This window comes from Jaculus jaculus, chromosome 8 (assembly GCF_020740685.1).
Source record: "Jaculus jaculus isolate mJacJac1 chromosome 8, mJacJac1.mat.Y.cur, whole genome shotgun sequence".
Lineage (NCBI taxonomy): Eukaryota > Metazoa > Chordata > Mammalia > Rodentia > Dipodidae > Jaculus > Jaculus jaculus.
This window is the reverse complement of record NC_059109.1, coordinates 21,327,543-21,351,031: the sequence shown is the minus strand read 5'-3', so window position 1 is coordinate 21,351,031 and position 23,489 is coordinate 21,327,543. Positions and strand designations below refer to the sequence as shown.

General features: G+C 42.6%; 1 protein-coding gene and 1 pseudogene across 2 annotated transcripts in view; one reads left to right on the top strand and one right to left on the bottom strand.

The window, feature by feature from the left end:
• Nucleotides 1–11,996, bottom strand: part of LOC101594158 — a 106,947-nt pseudogene extending 94,951 nt beyond the window's left edge.
• A 796-nt stretch (nt 11,997–12,792) lies between these two features.
• The window catches only part of Kcnq5 (potassium voltage-gated channel subfamily Q member 5), a 565,394-nt gene continuing 554,697 nt past the window's right edge, over nt 12,793–23,489 (top strand). For both annotated transcript variants that reach the window (XM_045156689.1, XM_045156688.1), the window contains exon 1: nt 12,793–13,208. In XM_045156689.1, coding sequence (XP_045012624.1) covers nt 12,793–13,208 — 416 coding nt within the window. The remainder of the gene's footprint in view (nt 13,209–23,489) is intronic.

The following is a 23,489-nucleotide window of genomic DNA, read 5'->3' as shown; positions in this document are numbered from 1 at the left end:
AAATCTTGTCTCCCAAGCTTGCACCAGCAGGAACTGAGCTATTAGGATAAAGTAGCCTTCCACAAGGACATACTCCTGTAGTGGGGATGTCACACCAATTCACTGGAGAAGTAAGATTCCTCCAGAGTCCAGAGTTAATGGGCTATCTGGGAAATTACAGTCTGAAGGAACAAGAAATTTTCTCTCCATTCTAGTTCTATTAACTTCTAGTCCTAACGTTTTATCTTTTTCTCTGTCCTTTGTTTCTGTCCTAAAATAGAGGTATTTAAACAAAGATTTTATTGTAAGTTTTCTATTCCTTGTCTTAGCACTTCCTGTGTATCTTACTGTGCCCTGAGAGGCCTAAGGCCTGTGTTCAGTTCTCCGTATCGCACATAACCCAGATGCACAAGGTGATGCAAGTGTTCAAGGGGCACAAAGTGGCACACACGTCTGGAGTTCAATTGCAGTGGCTGCAGACCTGGTATGCCAATTCTCTCTTTCTCTCTCTCGTTCTCTCATAAAAAACTACCAAAAATACAAAAATTATTCTTTCATTATTTTAAGTTACCCAAATATATTAATTGTTGAAAGTAATAGGCTTCATGGTGACATTTCAGTACATGCATGTGATGTGCTTTGATCATGTTTACACTTTTTTTCCTGTTTTAAAGCCAGAGTGATTGACCAGTGCTTCGGGTCTTAGACATTAGGTCCTTTGCTTTGCTCCAAATGTGACTATTAGTAAAATCCTAAAGAACCATCTATTCTTAAGAGGATTTCTAATTTAAGGAGGCATTATGGATTTGTAATTCTGAAGTAAGACATTTTTCAAGGCCCTACCTTACTGTTATGGTTTGCATATTCTTTAGTCATCCTTTATTATTTCTGAGCTTACTTTTACACTTCAAAAATGTGAATAGTACTTTCACATACAAACAAAACTCAGCTCATATCTCAAAGGGAATAAGACGGTTTATTCTGAAACCAAGTGTGAGTGACCATGCCCTGGGAACACAGATTCAAGCTACCCCAAATACTATATCCCTAGATGGTAACAGTTTCATGAGACTTTTAAAGTAATAGACTGAGGTCATAAACATGACACTTTTCATGTATGTTGGTGGAAACATGAGGTAGGTGGGTCAGAGCAAAGCAGGGAGATCTCTGCTATGGGCTTCTAATGCTGTCTGATGATACTTGGATTGGTGGAAGTTAGGGGAAGTTCTACATTCCTAAATGATTTACCTAATAGTTACAAGAGCATTATATCAAACACAGAGGTTGGCAATAAAAGGCTATTGAGGGGTCTAAGGTAGCTCAATTTGGCTGCTAATCCATAACATTCCATCTCCCCACAATCACAGTTCTAACTAGCCATTCAAAATCTATGCAGTGTTTAACACTGGTGTGGTGCTTTTCTAGGCGTGCACAGTTCACCATCCTAATGTCCACCTCACATAGTTATTGCAAGACGAGAAGAAAGAAAGTATATATAGAGTATCATTTCACATTTTTCCGAGAGTTAAAATTTTTAATGTGGAATATGTTTTAGTATCTCATCTTTGGCCAAACAGAATCTAAATTCCATTCCAACTCTAACAGTTGTAACTCTGCTAAATAGATAAAAAGCTGTGTGATAGCAGTTGGGCGGGGGTGGGGAGTCCCAGATCAGAAAAAAAAAATCTCAGGCTATGAAGAAGAAATTAAGTTTATTTACATTCTTTTATATGAAAGTTTTCACACATTTACATTATATTTACATTAGTTTTGGAGCTGCTAAGTATATGCTAAACTATATGATTTTGTCATATTGGATTTAATATATAAATGACCATTAAAATTGTCCAAGAAGTTGTGACTTTGAACTATTTCTCCTAAATGACTCTACTCATAACAAAAGAAGGAACATCTTTAAGTGCTAAAATTTACAGAATACCTCGCTTGCCCAAAGCACTTTATATGTGCTGTGTAATTCAGTTCATCTCCCAGTAACTTTATTAGCTTCTCTGATGAAAATGAGAAAATTGTGGTGCAAAGAGACTAAAATGTACGCCCACGTTTGTTCATATTTTAAGTACAGTTACCAGAATTTAACCTCAACCATGTAAGGTGCTCTTATTTTTCCAGTAGAATTCATAACAGAAAACAATCTCACACAGGTTTTCAGTTTTTGCTGACTAAAAATTTGGAACATTGTTCAGTCAGTGTATTAGGCAAATAGGAGCGCTTTCATCATTTGAAAAGCAATTTTATTTTTCTTAAAGATTGGCTTTCTTTTCCAAAACAAAGAAGTGTAAGGAGTATAATAATAGGTAAGTGAAGGTAAAAACGGACTTTGGAGGCTAGCACACATGTCTATAACTACGTTGGATATACATGCAGATTACTAGAATAATCACCTGTGTGAATGTATCTTTGATTTAGGAAAGACAGCTTGAAAATAAGCTTTGCCCTGAAAGTAGGTAAATTTATTCAGTATGAAAATTGACTAAGCCATTTCTTTTCTTTTGATATTTTCCAATTCTGTCTCCCAACACAGAGACCATTGTTGTGCCAGAAAATTGTTAGCTACTCTAGTATGCTCCTGTGTTATTAGCTGAAGTAAAAGGCAAAACAAATATTGTCAGCCTGATATAATGCTACAAAGGTTATGATTGCCACAAGAAATGGGTGTTTTATTACATGTCTTAAAAAATGACACAGCACCACTAATGGAAATATTCACATTAAGTAACAGGTCAAATGTCCATTCTTAAATCTCATGAAATACCTCTCATGAAATAGTGATTAAGCAGCTATGAACCATAGTTCTTTCACTGATTGACTTTTTTCACCATTCTTATGGAAATAGCTCTTATATACATTTATGTGGAATTAGATCAGGTTTGAATAACCTAAGATGTCATTAGGAGGGTTTATATTATAGTGCAATCAAGAGCATATCAAAGAACCCACAAAACTCTAACTCACTGCCCATTTATTTATGCTCTGGACATTTTGCTATTTTTTTCATCTAATTATCTGTTAGAGGCAGATAGAAACATTCATTTTCAGACATAATATTGTTTTAACCTTCTAGACTATAGTTCAAGATGTTCTTATTTACCTGTCAACTCAGACTGGCATTGTATCCTTTCAGCAAGTTTTCAAGTACCAAAAATGTTTTTCTGGATGAATATTTGCCATCATTTCCTCAGGAAAATACTAAAAATTAAAATTCTAAGTATACAAAAATAAAGGTAATATGCTGACCAACTTAGGTTACCACACGAAAACAAGCAAACCTTCTCACTTCACTAGGTTTCTTTTCCTCTTCTTCTTTTATTTTTTTGCATATGCATGTGTGGGAAGAGTGCACATGTGTGTGTGTATGCATGTGGAAGTATGAGGGTGTGCATGTGAGAACCAGAGACCAACCTCAGGTATCATCTATAGGAACAGTGCTCACCATGTTGAGGCAAGGTCTGTAATTGATATGAAGCTCACCCATCAAGTCCCAGTGACCCAACTGTCTCTACCTCTCTAGTGCTGTGATGACAAGCATGTGTTACCACATCTGGTGTGTGTGTGTGTGTGTGTGTGTGTGTGTGTGTGTGTATCTTCTGGGGATTGAGCTCATGTCTTTATGCTCGCACAGCAAGCTGTTACCAACTGAGTTATCTCCTCAGACACTCTCTCCCCTGACATAACACACGTTAATATCTTAAAGATTGACAGGTTTTCCCAACCTTTACAATATGCCATTTTCATCAAAGAAATTCTTATTTATACGTTATAAGATACTTAGTAGCATCCCTGGCCTTCATCCTTTAGATGCCAGTAATAATGCTAGTCTGGGCCCCAAATCAGCATTTGTATGAAAAAGCTTACTGTGGAGCTGGAGGAATGGCTTAGTGATTAAAGTGATTGCCTGCAAAGCCAAAGGACCCAGTTTCAATTCCAGTACCCATATAAACTAGATGTACAAGGTGGCACATGTGTCTGGAGTTCATTTGCAGTGGCTGGAATGCCTATTCTGTCTGCCCCCCTGTGTCTCTGTCAAATAAGTAAATAAAATATTTAAAAAACAAAAAAACTTACTCTGGGGTGAGATAGATGGCTTAGCAGTTAAGGTGTTTGCCTGAGAAGCCTAAGGACCCATGTTTGACTCTCCATATCCCACACAAGCCAGAAAGGACAGTGAATATTTTTGTTATAGAGAAGTGATAAACGATTTTGAGGAGATGAGCATGTTTAACCTGACTACATCACTTGCATATGTCCCAAAGTGGCACATGCTCCCCATTGCTATGTATAATATAATTTTGTGCTGTATGTATCCTCCACTAAATATAAGCTTAATAAGAACACAGATTTTGAAAAAAAATAGTTTGTCCACATTTGGTGAAGGGAGGATGGGGACAGGGCCAGATGGCATATTTCTGTAGTCCCAGCTATTTCAGTAGCTAAGACAGGAGCATAGCTTGAGTTCAGGAATTTGAGAGCATCCTAGGGAACATAGATTTCAACCCCTCATCTCAAAATAAAGATTAATCTGCCAGACATAGTGGTGCACACTTTTAATCCCAGCACCTGGAGGCAGAGATAGGAGGATCACTGTGAGTTTGAGGCCAGCCTGAGACTACATAGTGAATTCCAGGTCAGCCTGGGTGAGACAGAAACCCTACCTACAAACAAATAAATAACTAAATAAATATTTACAGTATTTATAAAATTAAAAATATAAACAAATATTTGCAAGCAGATAGAGATAGAGATAGATAGAGATACAAAGAGAATGGGCATGCTAGGGCCTCCAGCCAGTGCCAATGAACTCCAGATGCATGTGCCACTTTCTGCATGTGGCTTTAGATGAGAACTGAGGAATTTAACCTGGGTTGTTTGGCTTTGCAAGCAAGTGCCTTAACAAATGAGTCATCTCTCCAGCCCCAGAAAATTAAAAAAAAAAAATTGAAGCAAAATTTCACAGACACTTTAGAAGAATGAATTTAAAAACCTAATATAAAACATCTAAAATATGATGTGTATCTTACACTGAAAGGATTGTCATTTGAAGATAGTTACTAGAAGTAAGATAACACCCAAAGTTCTCTAGGCTAAGGCTCAATTGCTTTTGGTTATATGTAGTGACCTGTAATAAAATATCTAATTGTGGGCTGGAGAGATGGCTTAGCGGTTAAGCACTTGCCTGTGAAGCCTAAGGACCCCAGTTCGAGGCTCGGTTCCCTAGGTCCCACGTTAGCCAGATGCACAAGGGGGCGCACGCGTCTGGAGTTCGTTTGCAGAGGCTGGAAGCCCTGGCGCGCCCATTCTCTCTCTCTCCGTCTATCTGTCTTTCTCTCTGTGTCTGTCACTCTCAAATAAGTAAATAAGTAATTTTAAAAAATTTAAAAAAATATATCTGATTGTGAAGTTATATCATGGTATATTATTAGATGTAGTTGGTTTCATTTACTTTGAAACATCAGTCACCTGAAAGCAATCATCTGTGGAACTGAAACTTTCCTTCTATTTTATTTTTAGATTGACTCATAAAAAGCATCTTTTACAAGTTCATATTTCTAATTTTATATTACTGCTAAATTTCAGCCAAATGGTAACAATTATAGAAGCTAACTTTTGAGGAAATTAATTAGCCATTATTTCCACTTGTAGGCTATATCATAAAGACATAAGGGTAGATCTTGATATACATGAATCCTAGGCGTAGTAGTTAATATTTGTTGAGCATTTACTATGAGTCAGCATTTTACTAAGGGCTTTATGTAAATGAATTCATTTAATACTCATAACCAACTCCACTTTTTTTTTAATTCAAAAAAGGTTATATACTTCTATCTCCCCTCTCCCACCCTTGTTCCACCGGGCTCTGCCTCAGTGAGGTTATTGGTATTGTCTATGGAATCATGAATGCATCAACCAGGCTCTGAGGGGAAGGAAGAAGGTACCTCAAGCTACTTCCACCCACCCAGAGGGTCTTATAAGCTTTTTGCCCCTTATTCCACAATACCTCCACTTTACACACCAGAGAAATGACATGCAGAAACTAGATCCCATGGTTTATAAGTTTTTTTTTTTTTTTTGCCTCACTCCAAATTGTGAGCATTTAACATATTTTGGGGGGGGGGGTGGAGAGATGGCTTAGCAGCTAAGGCACTTGCCTGCAAAGCCAAAAGACTCAGATTTGATTTCCCGGACCCACATAGGCCAGATGCACAAGATGGTGCATGTGTCTGGAGTTCATTTGCAGTGGCTAGAGGCCCTGGCATGCCCATATTCATTCTCTTTCTCTCTCTCATAAATAAATAATAAAATAAAATTTATTTATTTATTTTACTGGGAGACAGACAGAGAGAAATAGACAGAGAGAATGAGTATGGGAGCACTAAGGTCTCCTGTTAGAGTAAGCAAACTCCACTGGAGACAAATTTGCCACTTTGTGCATCTGGCTTTATGTGAGTTCTGGCAAATCAAACTTGGGATGTCAGGTCTGCAAGCAAGTGCCTTTAGCCGCTGAGTCATATCTCTAGCCCTTGGGTCTTCTTTAGTTCCATAATTTTCAAAAGTATTTTAGTAGGCTTTCTGCTAATATAGCTTTATACTGCAACCTCGTATGTAAAAGGGTACAGACTTCTGATTGACACTCCAGATTCTTCAGCGCCCTTGCTTCTTCCAAGTTTTGACCTACCCTGATGTCTCCTCAAGCTCTCAGCAGCACTGTTTGAAAACAATGAATATTTATAAGAAACCAACTTTTTCTTTGATCTGATCGTTTTCCCAGCCTCCTATTATACATAAAGTCAAATAAAAATGAATAATTTATCCATTGTGTATTTCCCTCAGACAAAATTATGCATCACAAAAATGCTTTATTACATTTGTTTGTGTGTATAGTATGGAGTGTGGTAGGTATGCATGTTGCAATGTGTATGTGTTTTATGCATGTGCAGATGTGTGTGCCCCACGTGCATGTAAGAGGAGGCCATAGGAGAACATAAGGTGCTTTATTCTATCATTTATCCACATGTTTCTGGGCAACAGTCTCTTACAAAACCTGGGGCTGCTCTGATTGGATCATATTAGCTGACCAGTGAGCCCTAGTGATTCTCTGTTCCCAATCCCTACAGGATGAGTGCTATAGGAGTGCATAGCCAGCTGTTCGTTCGAATTCTGGGATCAAACTTAGGCCATATCTGGCCTTCATAATTTCATAGCATGCTTTCTTACTGACTAAACTACCTCCCCCAGCCCCTTGAGTTGAGTTTTTAAATGCTAGAAGTAAAATAGGATGGGTTTTACTAAATCAAATAAAATATATACAGTATATCATTAAAGTCTACCTCTTTCTCAAGACCCAATTTACCTACCACATTCTTTGGGAAATCTCTGTCGCTTTTTATAAGATTGCTGCACTTATCTTTCCTAACTCATTACCTGGTTATAATTACTTACTGTATCCCATCTTTCCCAGTCGGCCATGGACATGATAAGAATCAGAGGTTTTCTCACATTTCTGTGCCACCACGGCGAGTCCAGCACCTGTTGATTGCTGGTTGCTCCTTGAAGGGCTGAATGCCTTTTGGAAACTTTGTCATGAGTAGTTCCTTCATTCCTGTTTGAAAAGTGATGGTAAAGTGTGAGTACCACTAGGGGGCACAGAATAATAACAGAATTTTCTAGTCTACTAGCTCAAAGGAGCAGGTTATTTTTTAATCCTGTATTAATTTATTCCTTTTTCTAAACAGGTAGATTTTAAATAGATCAAATACCTCTATCTAAGTTGTTTTTTCTGAAAGAAATGTTTAAATAGTTGTCTATAAGCGAATAAGACCATCATACTAACATGGCAGACCAACTAAGATCGGGTTGAAGGAAGTACCACAAACAGAGCTTCACTAATGAAACTGAAGCTAGTATTAGAACATGGATCAAAACAGAAGTATCGTGTCAAGAAGTGAGAACCACGAGACTTGGAGCTGAGTTTAAAATTTTCAGTAAAGATATCTACACTCTTATTTTTCACAGGCAAAAGAACTGTTGGCTCTATTTCTTTTCCTTTTAGTATGTGAGGTGTATACGCGTGTGCTAATGTGAGGCCCCATGGGCTTTCCTGCGACCAGAGCTAGAGGATACTGAGGGTCCCCCTTGATCACTCACCCTTCTATTCTTCCTGGCAATGGAGTCTCTTGAGGTGGCAGTTTGTGAGCTTGAGATTCTATTTCCACTCCCTGCAGGACTGGGGTTACAGATGTGCGTGGCCACACCCACCTGTTTATGTGCATTTCAGAGATTCGAACTCAGGCTATCTCAGGCTCCTTCAGGCCTTCATGCTTTCATAGGAAGCGCACTTAACCATTAAGCCATCACTCCGGCTCATATTGCAACTAATTCTTATTTATTTATTTAAGAGACAGGGAGAAAGAAAAAGAGACAAGCAGAGAGAATGGGCAGCGCACATCATGTGCACCTCTAGCTCATAACTGAAATTTCCAGTATTACTTCCAGAGTACCTTTTGGATGTGAACCATAATGGGAGGGAAATAAAATAAGTCTTAGTAATGACATTCAATTGAAAACACCCCCTTGTAGACTTCACAGAATTAGTTTTCAAGGTCATAAATTTCAGGCAAATGTCACAAAGCAAAACCATCTCAAGGGATGGGGATCACCAATCAATTCACTACTCATAAACATTTGCCTTTAAAAAGGGTAATTATCTGTTTCAGGCATGGTGGCTCTTGCCTGTAATTCTAGCACTCAGGAGGGAGAGGAAAAATGATTGCACAAGTTCAAGATATATCTGGGCTAAAAAGAGAGATCTAGGGCTGGTGAGATTGCTCAATGGTTAAGGATCTTGCCTGCAGTACCCATGAAAAGCTAGAAGCACAAAAGGGACACATGCATCTGGAATTCATCTGGAGTAGCTAGAGGCCCTAGCATGCCCATTTTCTCTGTATGTCTGTGTGTCTCTCACTCTGCTTGCAATTAAATAACTGTATTTTTAAGAGAGAGAGAGAGAGACAGAGAGAGGTCCAACCTGGTCTACAGAATAAGCCCATGCCTCACAATCCATCTCACTTTATCTCTCTCCTTCCACCTTATATTAGTGTGATTATTATTCATGGAATATATACTATATTGTTTTACTCAGAGCTCACTGTGCCCATCCTGTTTTGATACTTCAGCAAGAGGAATAAAATGCAGTTTCCTAGCAACACCTGCATTCAAAAGAACAATAATAATGACAGCTTAAACACTTTATTTTCCTCAAAGTCAATTCCAGTCTATCCAGTAGGTAGCAAAGAAAGCAGGACGCAAAGACTGTCCTGGGTGAGGTCTGAGCACCTTCACTTTGCCTTTCCTTCAGAGGCATGGAAAGGCAGAGCCATCAGTGTTGATAGCTAGACCGGGCCTTTCCCAATGATAGTTGGTAGTGTGAACGAAAGTTCCCAGAAAAAGAAAAAAAGAAAAAAAAAAAAAAGCCACACACTGATTGCCTGATTAAATCTTCTGTGTTTGTGGAAAGCTGGAATATTGCAGGTCTGGATCCAGATTATTTTGGATTATCTTTAGGCTCCTCAACAGCCATTTATTGTCCACCTTTGTGTTGGACCTAATGTCCTTGTGACTACTAGGCAAATCCTTTTGGAATGCAGAAACATATCCCCAGGTTCCACCAACCCAAAGACTATTACCAGATAGCACTTCTCTGCTTTGCTGTAACCCACTTACCAGGTGTCCCCACCAATGTATTTTTAAAATACCAGGATATATATGACATTGTTTTGTCATTATAAAAACTTCACGAAATCCTTACTGTGTTGGAACATGGTATTTGGGATCACCTGAATCTGTGTTCGGGGTCTATGATGACTCCTGTTTTGATCCAGAACAAACTATCTCTTACTCTCTTTGAGGTGAGAGCTGTGGGGCTGGACGAGAAAGCAGAGTAGTAAAATGCAAGCCTCCATTCTTGTGGAGATGCAGGAGGAAGGGCTACAGTCCTGGAAGTCCAGGTTACTGGGTTCGTAGTACTGGTGGATACACAGGCAGGCTCCCTTCTCAGGGCGGTGTGTCTAAACTGATGATTCTTTAGAAGAGAGAATCAGTGAGAGTGTCTCAGATGTTTTCAGCGCTGTGAAACCCTTACTCATCACAGGATCTCATTTATTTATTTATTTAGCGAGTTTATTGGCCTTTGTTCAATCGGCATCCCAGTTTTAGGTATTACTTCTGCATCTCAGGAAAGCATCATGTGGAAGCCAAGCAGCTAGCTGTTTAGGAAACAGGTTCTTGTGGCATGGCCTTGACCTTTCTTCCAGAGCCTTCCTGTAGGCATGAGGGGTGCAAGCCCCTGGGTGAGCCTGGAGGCAAAAGTGTGCAGCTAGGACCACACCTTCATTAAACAAGAAGTGATTTTTCATTTTACTGCCTTCAGAAAAGCCGACGTGATGAAGTTTTTGGAAGCATGCACACGAGTCACTTTAAGTCCCTACATCTCTCACCCTGAAAGTCCCTGCACAGAAACTCCGTGGGAAGTCTAAATATAGCAGTAGCAAACTACCCCCCCCACCCCCCTGTGCGCCTGCCCGCCCTCAGCCGGGGTCCCCGCGCGGCTCTGGGATTGGAGAACTCCTTCCAGGGCGCTCTGTGCATGTGCCTTGAATAGCAGGGCGCAGAGCAGTCTCTCTCGCACCTCCACAGCGCGTGGGTGCGAAGTGTATTAGGGGAAAGCGAGAGTGACTCTGGGTGTTGGTGCTTGTTTCAGTCACGTGGTGCCACTGCCAGCTGCACGGAGGAGCTCTCTGCTGCCTAGTGCCTGTTGCCCAGAGGCTTGAGGGAAAAGTAAGGTCGTGCTGTGACCGGGAAATCTGCGAGAGGGCTTCACAGAAGCAATGGCAACGATAAAAAGTAAAAAAAAAATAAAGCAAATAAAAAAACAATAAAGTACTTAAGCGATGCTTTTCCGGGAAGAGGCAGAGACGCCCCATAGGCGTGGGTGTAGGTACGGGGAGAAGTGATGGATGGTGTATTTACCTCCTAGGGGAGGAGACAACTGAAGTTAAGACTTTTGCTGTACGGTTTGATCCGTAGGGAAGGACGGGTACACGGAGTCACCACCTTGCTACTTACTGTGCAGCATGCTTTATTTATTTATTTATTTATTTATTTATTTTTGTGGTGGGAGCTCGGTTCTATAAAAACTTGCTAAGTGATTGTTTTTAATTTTCGTATTGGGGAGGAAAGCTACTCTCTTGGAAGAAGTTCCCAGGGCTGGCATCTTTTCAGCTTCTCTCAGAATGTGATGTTTAACTGCTTACACTATTGTATGCTAAAATCGTTTAGGGATGTCAGAGTCCCCGGACCAGTGGTCTTTCAAGAACGGCTTTGGGTCTCCGGAGGTGGTGTGAGAGCCAACTAGTGGTTCCTCCTAGCAGGACTTTAACCTTGAAAGTTACACCACCAGGGTGGAGTGGTGCGTCCTGGACTCTCCCCCCCCCCCCCATCCCCAGCCTTTAGAATTCCTCTCCCCTACACTGGGGACGCCATCGCCACCGCAGAAACTTCGCAGTTTTGGGACTTTCTTCGACTTAAATGGAAATTTCTTGACGGAGGAGAACTGCATTCATTCTTCCAGGTTTCTGTATCAGGCGGAGCCTCGCTCACCGCAGAAGAGCCACTTTGGAGTTTTACACCCTCCCCACACCCCACCCCCGGGATGGGAAGGATGATCGGCGACTCCCGGGCTTGCAGACTGATGCTAGGATGGAAAGTCACAGCCTGCAGGCTCGATTGAGCCCGGAGAAGAAGCTGGGTCCTCCAGGTGTGCCCACCGAAACGGCTTGAAGGACTCGTCTCCCCACCACCCTTTTGCGCTGGATCTCAAGCGCCACTGCCCCGAAGCACTGGCTGGCTCGCGGGCTCCGGGGCACCCCAGTACCTGGAGAGCAGCACCGGGGCCGACCCAGCTCACACCCCTTGCAGAAGGATGGCAGGACCCGGCGCCGAGGCATAGCGGCGGCAGGACAGCGCTGGACCTGGGTTTCCAGTTTCTGTCCTGGGGGTGGGGAAGGTTGAAGGAGGCAACAGGGAGACCCCGAGGTCACCTTCTCTCCAGACGGCTGCAAGCCTTGCGGGGGAAGAAAGGGTTCACCCAATTCAACTCGGGCCTCGGAAGGAGGGGGCAGACTTCGGTGCTCCCAGGGAACAAGGGGAGATCAGACCCAGGCTGGGAGTGCGCCTAGGGGAGCAAGCGCGGGAGCCCGTGGCTGGGTGCGCGCGCGTGGGAGCCAGCCTCGGAGCGCCCCGCACACCCCCGCGCCCGCCCCAGGTTGGAGGTGAAGGCGGGGGATGGGGAGAGGGAGACTTGGGGAAAGAGGGAGTGGTAGCCTCGAGGATTAGAACCAGCCGCTGCAACCCTCTCCAAGGGACACCCGGGAGCAGGACGCGATCGGGAACTGGACGCTCCAGGCTGCTTTAAAGACATTAGGACTGCCCTGCAACATCCCCACCGACCGTGCCCGTCCCCACCCCGGAACCTCCCCGGAGCAGCTTTTTATTTATTTATTATTTTTTTTTTCTTTGCTTAAGCCCGCTGCCCTGAAGCTTGCTTCCCCGCCCCTCCAGGGCTCCGAGGTCACGGGCAAGGCGGGTTGCCCGGTGGACACCCTCCTCCTCGCCCCCCCCCCGGTCCCCGCCCCACCTCAGCAGCCCGGGACTTCCTCGTGGAACGCACGCTGCCTGCGCACATGAGGCCGGCACCCCCGCCGCAGGCTGTGGCGCCCCCCTCGCGGTGCCCGTGGTGATGCCATGCCCCGCCACCACGCGGGAGCAGAGGAGGGCGGCGCCGCCGGGCTGTGGGTGAAGAGCGGCGCGGCGGCGGCGGCGGGCGGGGGGCGCCCGGGCGGCGGCATGAAGGATGTGGAGTCGGGCCGCGGGAGAGTGCTGCTGAACTCGGCGGCCGCCAGGGGAGACGCTCTGCTGCTGCTCGGCACCCGCGCGGCCGCGCTCGGCGCAGGGGGCGGCGGTGGCGGCGGCGGCGGTGGCCTGAGAGAGAGCGGCCGGCGAGGCAAGCACGGGGCCCGGATGAGCCTGCTGGGGAAGCCGCTCTCCTACACGAGTAGCCAGAGCTGCCGGAGGAACGTGAAGTACCGCAGGGTGCAGAACTATCTGTACAACGTGCTGGAGAGACCTCGAGGCTGGGCGTTCGTCTACCACGCGTTCGTGTGAGTACCCGCGCCCACCACGGGCACACGCGCGCGCACACACACAGATACACACGCACACACATACACACGCGCACACACGCGCGCGCGCGCACACACACACACACACACACACACACCCTCCAGTCCCAACCCCCTACCACGCCTGCGCCGCCGCCAGGGGAGCCCCCTGCGCCCCCCCCCGCCCCCGGTTCCCCCACACACGTGGTGGATTTCTTTCTTTTTTTTTAAATTTCTTTGCACGTGTTTAGGGTCGTCACCCCCCTCTGGAAGCCTTCCCTCCTTCTCCGTTGCACCTCTCCCACCTCCTCTGCGTGAGCCTTCTTCTCTCCCCTCCCCTCCCCACCAGCAGCTTCCAACACCCCCCCCCCCCCGGGGAGCAGGAGCCTGCCCCAGCGGGAAGGGAGGCATTAGCAGATAATGGGGAGGAGCGGTTGAGGTCCCGAGAGACGTAAACTTGAACTGAGCGGGGCGCCCGGGAGAGCTGGTGGGGAGACGGACGTGCACGCGAGGAGTACGTGCGCCCGCGGGAAGGGAGGCTTGAGTGGAGTGGAGAGGCTGAGGAGGTGATGGAGGGGTGGGATGCGGGCAGGGCGGGTTGGTCCTCGGGCGGTCCTGAGAGCCAGGGTGGGAAGCTGCTACTTGTGGACAGAGAGCCCCCAGCGCGCCCGGAAACACAGCTATCACAACGGAAAATCTGCCAGTGCATGTGGCCCCTTGTGGCCACAGAAAAGGTGGCCACGGGTTCAGCCCCGCGAGCCGAGCCGGGGAAGCTGGCTCTCGCCGGGGCCGGTGGGGAAGCCTGGGGCGCTGGAGCATCGCCCTGGTGCGATCGCCGGAGTCTCTCGACTGGGATCAGACAGTGGGGTTAAATCGGCACTTAGGGCGCTGAGTCAAAGTGTATGTGTTAAGTAAGCTCTCGCCGGCTAGCACAGAATGCTTAATGAGAAAATGATTGGAAGCAAATGTTTATTTTTCCCTCAGGCATTAAAAACCTTTCAGTGGCTTTAAAGTTTACTACTGTGTTCTCCACCGCCCCCGCCCCTCCCCCCCCCAGCGTCCATTCATTCAATCTCCTCTTGGGTTTATCTAGACGTTTTATCATTGTTTTTATGCCTTCACACCCTAATTTTTTGGAAGATTCCTTCTTCTCTACTTTGAACGTTCCTCCTTCTCTTTATGTTAGAAATGAAGTAATAGAGATGTTAGCCTTGAGAGACCCATAAGAGAAAGTTGCAGGCACTCACGGATAGGTTCCTTGTTTCCTAGTAAAAATATGCTTAGAACGCACAAACTAGATTTCTTCCAGAAATGAGGCGTGTCATCCATATATATCCAGGATTGGCACCAATGTGGGAAAGGTTTCCCCCGCCACCCTGCTTTTAAATAACACGAGAATGGACGGGTTTTGTTACTAGGTGAGCCTGAAATTTGACCAGGTAGAACTCAGGAAATTGGTGGAGCCTACAATCTGGGGCCCTGGTGTCTGGAAATTTTTACAGTTCCAGATTGATGTGAGCATGCAGGATTAGTAGAATACCCTGGCCAACTTTCCATTTTACAGTGTGCACACCGAGAATGCTGTGTCGTGTTGTTGTTTCATCAGAAGGCACAAGTTATGTCTGTCATTCACTGGTGTGAGAGTCACATTGGTGTGGATGCAGATGCTGTAATTAATGCTAGAGAAACACCGGTAATACTTTATAATCTTCTTCTCTGGTTGTTCTCTAATTAATCTACTACTTAATGAGAGCCTAATAAATGATTTTGACCTGTCAGAATATACTGAAAATTCTAGCAATGATGTTGTTTAATTTGGCAGCAAATATACCCGGGTATGGATGGTGATGCTTTCAGAAGAATGTGCTCAAAATACTCATAGCTTTGAATTTTCAACATGATTCCGGGAGGGTGAGGGGCAGCTTGTTGCACATACTTGATATCTCCCAAGCATATAATCCAAGCGTTGCTCACTGACGTGAAGGGGGATTTCTCACAGTGCAATCTTTTCTTTATGGTAGCTGTGTGTTTAACAGGGGTGTTTGGGTTTTATGGGATTTTTACACTTTGACAAATGATTTTTCAACAGGTTCAAGTCTGAATACTTACCTCCTCACCAACTTTTGAGTGTAGCAGTGATAATTGCATGGGGTAGGAAATAAATGTTGTGCATGCCAGTGCATTCTTGCTAATGTAAAGATTTCTATGAAACACATCTAAGAGCCTGGCCCTGACAAGTCTGAGCAGCAACATGGAAGCGCTCGTTCCACATCAGTAGCCCAGAGTCAAAGCTGAGCATGTCATGCTCTGGAAGTATCAGACTCATCGACTGCAGACCCCCAGGGAAAGGGGCCATCTTTGGTAATTGCTGCTTATGATTTCAAATGAGTTTTTGAATAGCGGACTTTACACATTAAGCTAATAAAGCACAGTTGCTTTGAGCTGCAAGTCTAATAAGACCATTACAGGAAACCATAAGAAGATTATTTCTAGAGAGGTGTAACTAACTAATGCCCTGCCAGCTTGGGAATCCTCAAATCTTACTTTAATAACAGTTTTTGTAGCATATTAAGGTTCCTGCCAAGAACAAGTGCACCGTGATTAATGAGGCACTTCAGGGATGAATTTACTTGGTTAGACCAGTGTTTCCACTGCCAAGAAACAAGAAAAGTATGTGTAAAGTTATGCTTCACATAAAGATAAATTTCTATTAAAATATGTAAAAATAATTATTATAATGCCATTTTAATGGTGTGAAATGTGATTTTAAGAGTATGTATTCCAGCCTAATGGTAAGATGGTTGGCAAGAGCATGAGATGACTTATTTCAAATAATTTCTTCCCATCTCCAAATTAGTGGAGATCAGGGGATCTGGACTCATCTGGGTTCACTGGGTAGCCATGTTTCCTGTCTTATGTTATGATTCAGTTTACTAGAAGAGCTATGAAAGGTGATTTCTTCCTTTTAGATTCACCCTCCCCACAAAATTTAGAAGTATGATGTAATACAGGATAGGATTCTGTGTGTGAATTCCCATTGACGTAACAAATGTGGTCCGGAGGAATCTCACAGGAAGCCTTGTTGCAGACCCATTGACTCATTCCATTGCCCAGTGTATCTTTGTCTGGTATTTAGTACAATGAATGAGAATTTATAAATATTTTAAAGCAGAACAAGTAATCTAGTCACCCAAGGTAGGAGTCATGAAAGGCATCCTTTTTCTCATACTATGCTACCATTGAGCACCCAATTTTCATTTCCATACTTCCTCTCTCTGTTTCCCAATACCTTTCCAATGGGAGAGTTGGTCATCTTGCTTTCCTTACAACCTTGTAGCTGTTGGTTTTGTTATTAAAATGGTAAATCTTATATCATTCCCTTTCTCTGATTCTCACATACTTATTCATCTAATATATTTGAGTGTTTTACATGCATGCATGCATTTCCAAATTAATAAAACAAATACTTTCAAGGATGGAAAAGATTCCAGTGTAGGGTGATTATAAGCATGTGACCAAATAAGAAGAAACGTTACCAGTGCCATTATAGAGGAAGTAGGTTGCAAAGCTTCATGCAAAAGAGAAGAAAGTGGAAGAGATGGGGGCAGCAAAGCCAGCAGTCTTTAAAGGGGAAGTGAGGCATAAGCAGAGTTCTGGGCAAATCATCAGTTATTTTTTTTTTAGGTGTATAAAGTGGTGTGTTGTAGTACCTTGTTGCTGGTATAAAACACTTAACCAAAAGCAGCTGATGGGAGGAAAGAATTTATTTTGGCTTCCAGTCATGTGGGGAAGCCCCACGATGGCAGGGGAAAGCATGGCATGAGCAGAGGCTGGAAATGACCTCTGCCACAGCAGTTGGACAACAGCAGCAAGACAGTGAACTGACCTTTGGCTACCGAGAGCTGGCTTTAACATCCCAAAGCTCACCCCCAACAACACACCTCCTCCAGCAGGGCTCCTCCTCCCAAACTGACATCAGCTGGGGACCAAACATTTAAAACACATAGGTTTATGGGGGGAAATTTGATTAAGACCACTACACAGGGGGACTGAACAATCTTGGTAGATAAAAGTAATGACTAAAAATACAGAATTGTGAATGTGCACAGTAATTGTAAATACTTTTATGTATTTATAAGGTGAGGACAGCTGCATTAAAGAGGAGAGTGGGAAATGCATAATTGTGACCTTTAGTAGCTTGAAATGATGGCTGTGGAATCTGGTCTTTGTCTGTAGCAGTGGTCAATGAATGGTAAAAATCAGGGGAGTGCTTATTTATTTATTTGCCAGCAGAGAGAAGAGAGAGAAAGTGTGAGTACCATGGCCTCTTGTCACTGCAAATGAACTCTAGATGTATATGCCACTTTGTGCACCTGGCTTAATGTGGGTACTAGGGAATTGAACCCAGGCCTTTGGGCTTTGCAAGCAAGCACCTTAATGGCTGAGCCATCTCCCCAGACCTAGACTGCTTCTTATTATTTTCTCTTTGGAAGCTGAAGGGTTGTGGGGTTTAAGTGGAGTCAACCTGGCCTGAAATGTGGTAGCAGTTATGCAAATTTTCACATGTTAATTCACTGTGCAAATGCCTGTTAACTCCCTGTGTCCCATGGACTCTTGTAGAAAGGTAAGAGATGGTTGTGGAAACATGGCCATATCTGTGGAGGTGAAGAGGAGAGAGTTAAGCAGAGAAAATGTTAGGACATTGAATTGGCTCATTGTTTTCTCCAGTCTGATGAGAAAGATGATTCTGAAGGTATTTGGGGGACATGGAGGTGCCATCCACTAATGTACAGGACAAAGTGTGAAGACACATGTTCACAGCACGGCAAGGAGTTCAGAGTTGGACACAGAGCTTCAGGTGATTTTGAGTTCTTGAAATGATAAGGGCTGAGAACATGGTAATGAACAAGACAAAGTCTCTTTTCATTGAGTCTTGGGTCAGCAACCCAAATTATTACTGGCACATGGAGTGCACACACACAGTGAAAATATTTTTGAATGAATGAATGCATTTACAAGTCAGGAGCTGAATGTAAATGTCTAGGTCATAGGCTCAAGCTTAGACATCTAGCAGTTTGTAAAAACACTGAATAGGAAAAAAGTGTGATACTCTGGGGAATACACAGAGTAAGTGGAGCTATGGTGAAGGGCTTAGTCTTGGGAATGCTAGCACTAGGCAGTGGATGGGAGAGTAAGACTCCATAGAAAACCTGGGACACCCATGGTAGAACAATCCAGAAGGCCAAGGGAAAAGTCATGAGGCTTTATTTTTCTGAGAGTACAGAAAGATGTGTATAGTGAACTTATGGCCAGCAGTTTCTGGTGGTGCAGAATGTACTGGAAAGTTGGATCCGACTTGATTGGGTATTTCATGGAAGAGATTGCTGATAGCTTTTGCTAGAGACTGAAATGTCAAGGATCGTAAGTATTATTTCAGGGTACTGAGCAGTGGTTAGGAGTAGAATAAATTGGTCTCTACATTCCTTGAAAGTTTTGACTGCCATGGTATTTGCCTATTACGGCCACTCTCTTCTGACATCTCCCATGATTTTAAGCCTTTCTAGACTGTTCTATCCTGTGTTTCTTCTTGTTTCTTCGTTTCATGCCCATTTCCAGACAGTCTTCTAGGATGAGATAGGTATCCCTGTCAGGTTCCATGGAATGCTGAGAATGACACTAGAATGGTCTTCATGGGAGAGTTATGTGCTATGGACTACTTGTACTAGCCTTTTAGTCTGAGGGAGAACTCTCTCTCCATACATGTATATATATCACCTACTTAACTCTGAATCTCAAGTACCTAGCAAGTTCCTTTGTATTTAAGTAAACCTTAGATAAATCCTTGCCTAATGCTTGATGAAGCCATTTTCGTTGGAAGCCTTCCATATTGAAGTTTCAGAGTGAGCCAAAAACTGAAAGAAGTATCAGGTCTTTGCAGTTTTCTTAGAATGAGATACTGATGATAGTTCATTTAAAGGGAATAGATACGGGACTGGAAGTAGCTTAGGAGATGAATGCCTGGCCCCTAACTTATCCAATAAGTAACTTTATGACTTGGAGTAAGTCTGTTTATCTTTTTGAGCCTCCAAATCTTCATGTATGCAATAGTGTCTATCACCTAACCAGAGATGGTAAGTGAAAATATTGTGAGTGTAAAATAGTGTTCCAAAACAAGACAGCATATTTGGCATAACAAATTACAGTATGGAAGATTTCCTGTTAATTTTAGGCTATAACTTCATTCCCCTCTTCTCATGCTCTATATGCCACATATTAGCCAAGATGACCTTTGTAAAACCTAAAAGAACACATCCCTTCTGTGCTCGGGTAAGGAACCTGTTCATTATCTCTCCTCCATCCACAACAGACAAATCTTAAAGACAGGGTCTCTCTCTCTCTCTGTCTCTTTCTTTTCTTTCTCTTACTGTCTATCTCTCCCTCTCCCTCCATCTCTCTCTGTCTGTCTCTGTCACTCACTGCTGCATCACTAGCACACAAAACTGTCCTTTATACAGAAGATGGCTCAGGAATAAATCTAAAATACATTTGAATACACCTGTTCTCTTGTGGAAGATGGAATTTTACTCTACTGAGTCTTTCTGTACCTGATTCAATTATATCCAGTTAATTACTTCATTATTTACATAGCAATTTGCTCTGAATTAAGTATGTGCCTATAAAATGATATTTGCATTTTATATTTGATCCTGTGTTCATTAACAATTGCCTATTTTTCAACAGTACAGGGAGACCTTATATAATTTATACTGCTTTATACTCAGCTAATATACTAGCATTAAATATTCAATTCTAAATCACTGTAGTTTTAGAAATATAAATAGTACCATAGTATCTAAGGACCATTTTACAATTAGAAATGATGAAAATTTTAAGATATCAATATTGGAACTACTATAGTCTAAAAGAAATGAAATATATGAGACCAATATTTCAAAATGGAATAAAACCCTGGTACAAGAAAGACTATAAACAACAGAGATAGCCAGAAGGCTTTTGATAATTGCTTGCAAAGAAGTAGTGCCAATATTAATTTTTAATTGCAAATGGCTGTTTTGGCAAATAAAAATGCCAGCCGAGCTTGTTTTGTACAGCCAGTGGTATGGAACTGCTTGAAGCCCAATTGTTGAACATCTATAGTTCACAGTTATTTTAATGATATCCCCATGTTTATATTTGGTTTCCCTTTTCTCTTCAGCCATTTATAAGTGTGTTATTTGAATTTTTATTTGTTTGCAACCCTGGAGACAGATTGGCAACACCACTGCATGATATTTTTATTATTGGTGAAATTCTTTGATGGGGTTCCGAGTCTCCTAGTGATACTTTCAAGTGACAGTTTGTTTGAAGGGTAAGTTTTCTAAATATTGTTTAATCACCATTTCCTAAATTTAAAAATCACTTTCACTGTTCCATTACATGCAAATATATGTACATTTGTCCACATATATTCTAGATGCAGAGTAAGCTCACAATATAAACATACACATCCTTGGTCCAGGAGTTTACTTTTTAAAAATTGTTCTGCTAAAAATAAAAAGAGATACTTGAATAAAATGCAAAGGAATGAGAATATCAAATTAACATTAGTAACATGACGATTGTCTCATAATTTAAAGGCATTTAATTTTTGAAAAATTTTATTAGCATATGTTAGTTATGCATAATAATGGTGAGGCATGTTCATACATGAATATAATGTATTTGATCATATTTACCTCCTACCTCTCTCATCCCCATCACACTCTAGTTCTTCCTTCTGTTTTCATGTCTTACATTAATTTATACACACACACACACACACACACACACAAACACACACACACTTGCAGGATCTTGAGTGTAGGGTTACTTACAGGAACATAGACTCCTTGCCAATGGCTATATACATTGAAAATGTACCTCCTTCCCTCAGTAACCATTGACTGTCTATAGATTCTCAGAAAGGGGTGGGCTTTCATGAGCCCTTCTCCCAAACTTATTTTATCTTAACTATTCATGAGAATATAAGATCTTTTTTTTTTGTTTGTTTGTTTTGTGAGGTAGGATCATGCTGCGTAGCCAAAGCTGTCCTGGAACTTGAGGTAGTCTTCCGACCTCAGCTTCCCAAGTGCTGGGATTACCAGCACTAAGGTATGCCTTGCAAAAATTCTGTCATGGTGGTCATTGCTCCTCTTTATAATCCCTATGAGATAATTCCAGAATCTCTTTCTTCCTTAGTCAGTGACAGGATGATGCTTTATGATGATAATATTACAATCCACATTTTTTGGTACTGACAGTTATTATGTGTACTAGATAATGTGTGTAATGGTGGTTTAGGAGAGAATGCTATAGATAAAGACATTTTATAGGGAATATGATAAGGTGCCAATCCAGTCATCACCATTGCATCTACTGACTTAATCATAATGAATAATTTGCTTTCAATACCAGTTTTTTTAATCTGTAACACAGGATGCTGTGTGAAACTTTCTTCCTTGGGAGACATGATTACCCATCAATTTACCATAGATCGGGCACAGACAGACCAAAGCACAACTGCATAATACCAGATGTGATGAACCAGTGACTTTATTGGGGTTACTTACTATAGTAGTATGAATGGATATCACTGCATAGATTCAATTGTATTCAAGCCTCTTGGATCTGCAGCCACCTGAGCTAGAGGAGGTGTCAGTGTGGGTGGATCATAGGGTCCAACCCTCAGGTGTGTTTGGGGTCCAATTGATCTGGTATTCCAGCATAATGTATGCAGAGTGCTGGAGCTCTGCCTGGGGTTCCTGGGGTGCACTTGCTTATGGTGCTGTGTGGACCCGTGAAAGGGGGCCGACTTCTACCCTTATGGAACTTCCCCTGGATCTGTAAGTTTCAAATAAACACTTCCTCCTATAAGCTGTGTTTTATTTAGAGGTTCATCCTAACAATGTGAAGCTGACTACAGCTCTTACAGAACAGGGTGAGGGGTTGCTTATAGGAACATGGGTGACTCAAAGGCAGCTGCACCGCCGACAAGCCCACCCCAGCCTAGGTGATGACTCACACAAGCTATATCTCTGGAGCACACTGCAAGATTTGCAGGCAGCTGGGATGGTGGGAGAGCTTACAGTGCACTGTCTGACGTGCAGGCCAACTTGCAGGAAGCTGGGCAGGTCCTAGAGGCTCTCCCCAAGCAGCTGCTTAACTATTAAAGAGCCTTAGGGATGTGTCTTGAAACCTTTTTCTTAGACTTATTGATTCTCTTGAACCTTCAACGCCCCCTCCCCCTAGGAGAGAAGGGAATATATCAATTGAGAGAAAATTGCTCCAAAACACTGGTCAGAGTTTGCCTCTAACAGTTGTTTACTGTTCCTGTAACCTAGTGGTCCTGTGACCTTTTGAGTTTCAGTTCTCCCAGGTTTGTCTCTTTCTTCTTTTTAGGAGGGAATATTTTAATTCCAAGGTGTTTGCTATGCAATACAGGATATTTCAAAACACTGTATCAGTATTATAATGTAAGAGCTTTACAGATCTACGTAGTATTTTAAATACACACATTGACACAGAGCATGGAGGCTGTTATTGAAACTGCAAATAAAGATGGAGATAATATGGTGGAGTACTGTATTTGCATGCTAAAGTTCTAGAATTAAAAAAAATGAAAAATAAACACTTCAAAAATTTACTTATTTATTTAAGAGTGATAGAGAGAAAGAGGCAAGAAGGAGGGGGAGAGAGAGAGAGAGAGAGAGAGAGAGAGAGAGAGAATGGCATATTGAGGGCCTGTAGCCATTGCAAATGAATTCCAGATACATATGCCACCTTGGCTTTATGTTAGTACTTGGGGAATCAAACCTGGGTCCTTAGGCCATGCAGGCAAATGTGTTAGCGACTAAGCCATTTTCCAGCCCTTTAAATATATTTAAAACTTATTTTATTTATTTATTTGCAAGTAAAGAGAGATAGAAGAGAGAGCAAATTGGTGTATCAGGGCCTCTAGCTACTATAAGCAAACTACAGATGCATGTACCACATTGTGCATCTGGCTTTATGTGGGTACTGAGGAATTGAACCTAGGTCATTAGACCTTGCAGGCAAGTGCCTTAACCTCTGAGCCTAGTTATAGGGTTTTTATTCTGTACCTATTAGACAGTCTTTGTGACAGAATTTGAACAATGATGATACTGATTCATATTCTCTCCCTTTCCTTCATTCTTTTTCTCCCCTTCTTTCCAAAAGTGCCCCAATGTATCCAAGTTTAACCTCAACTTCTCTATAGTTCTA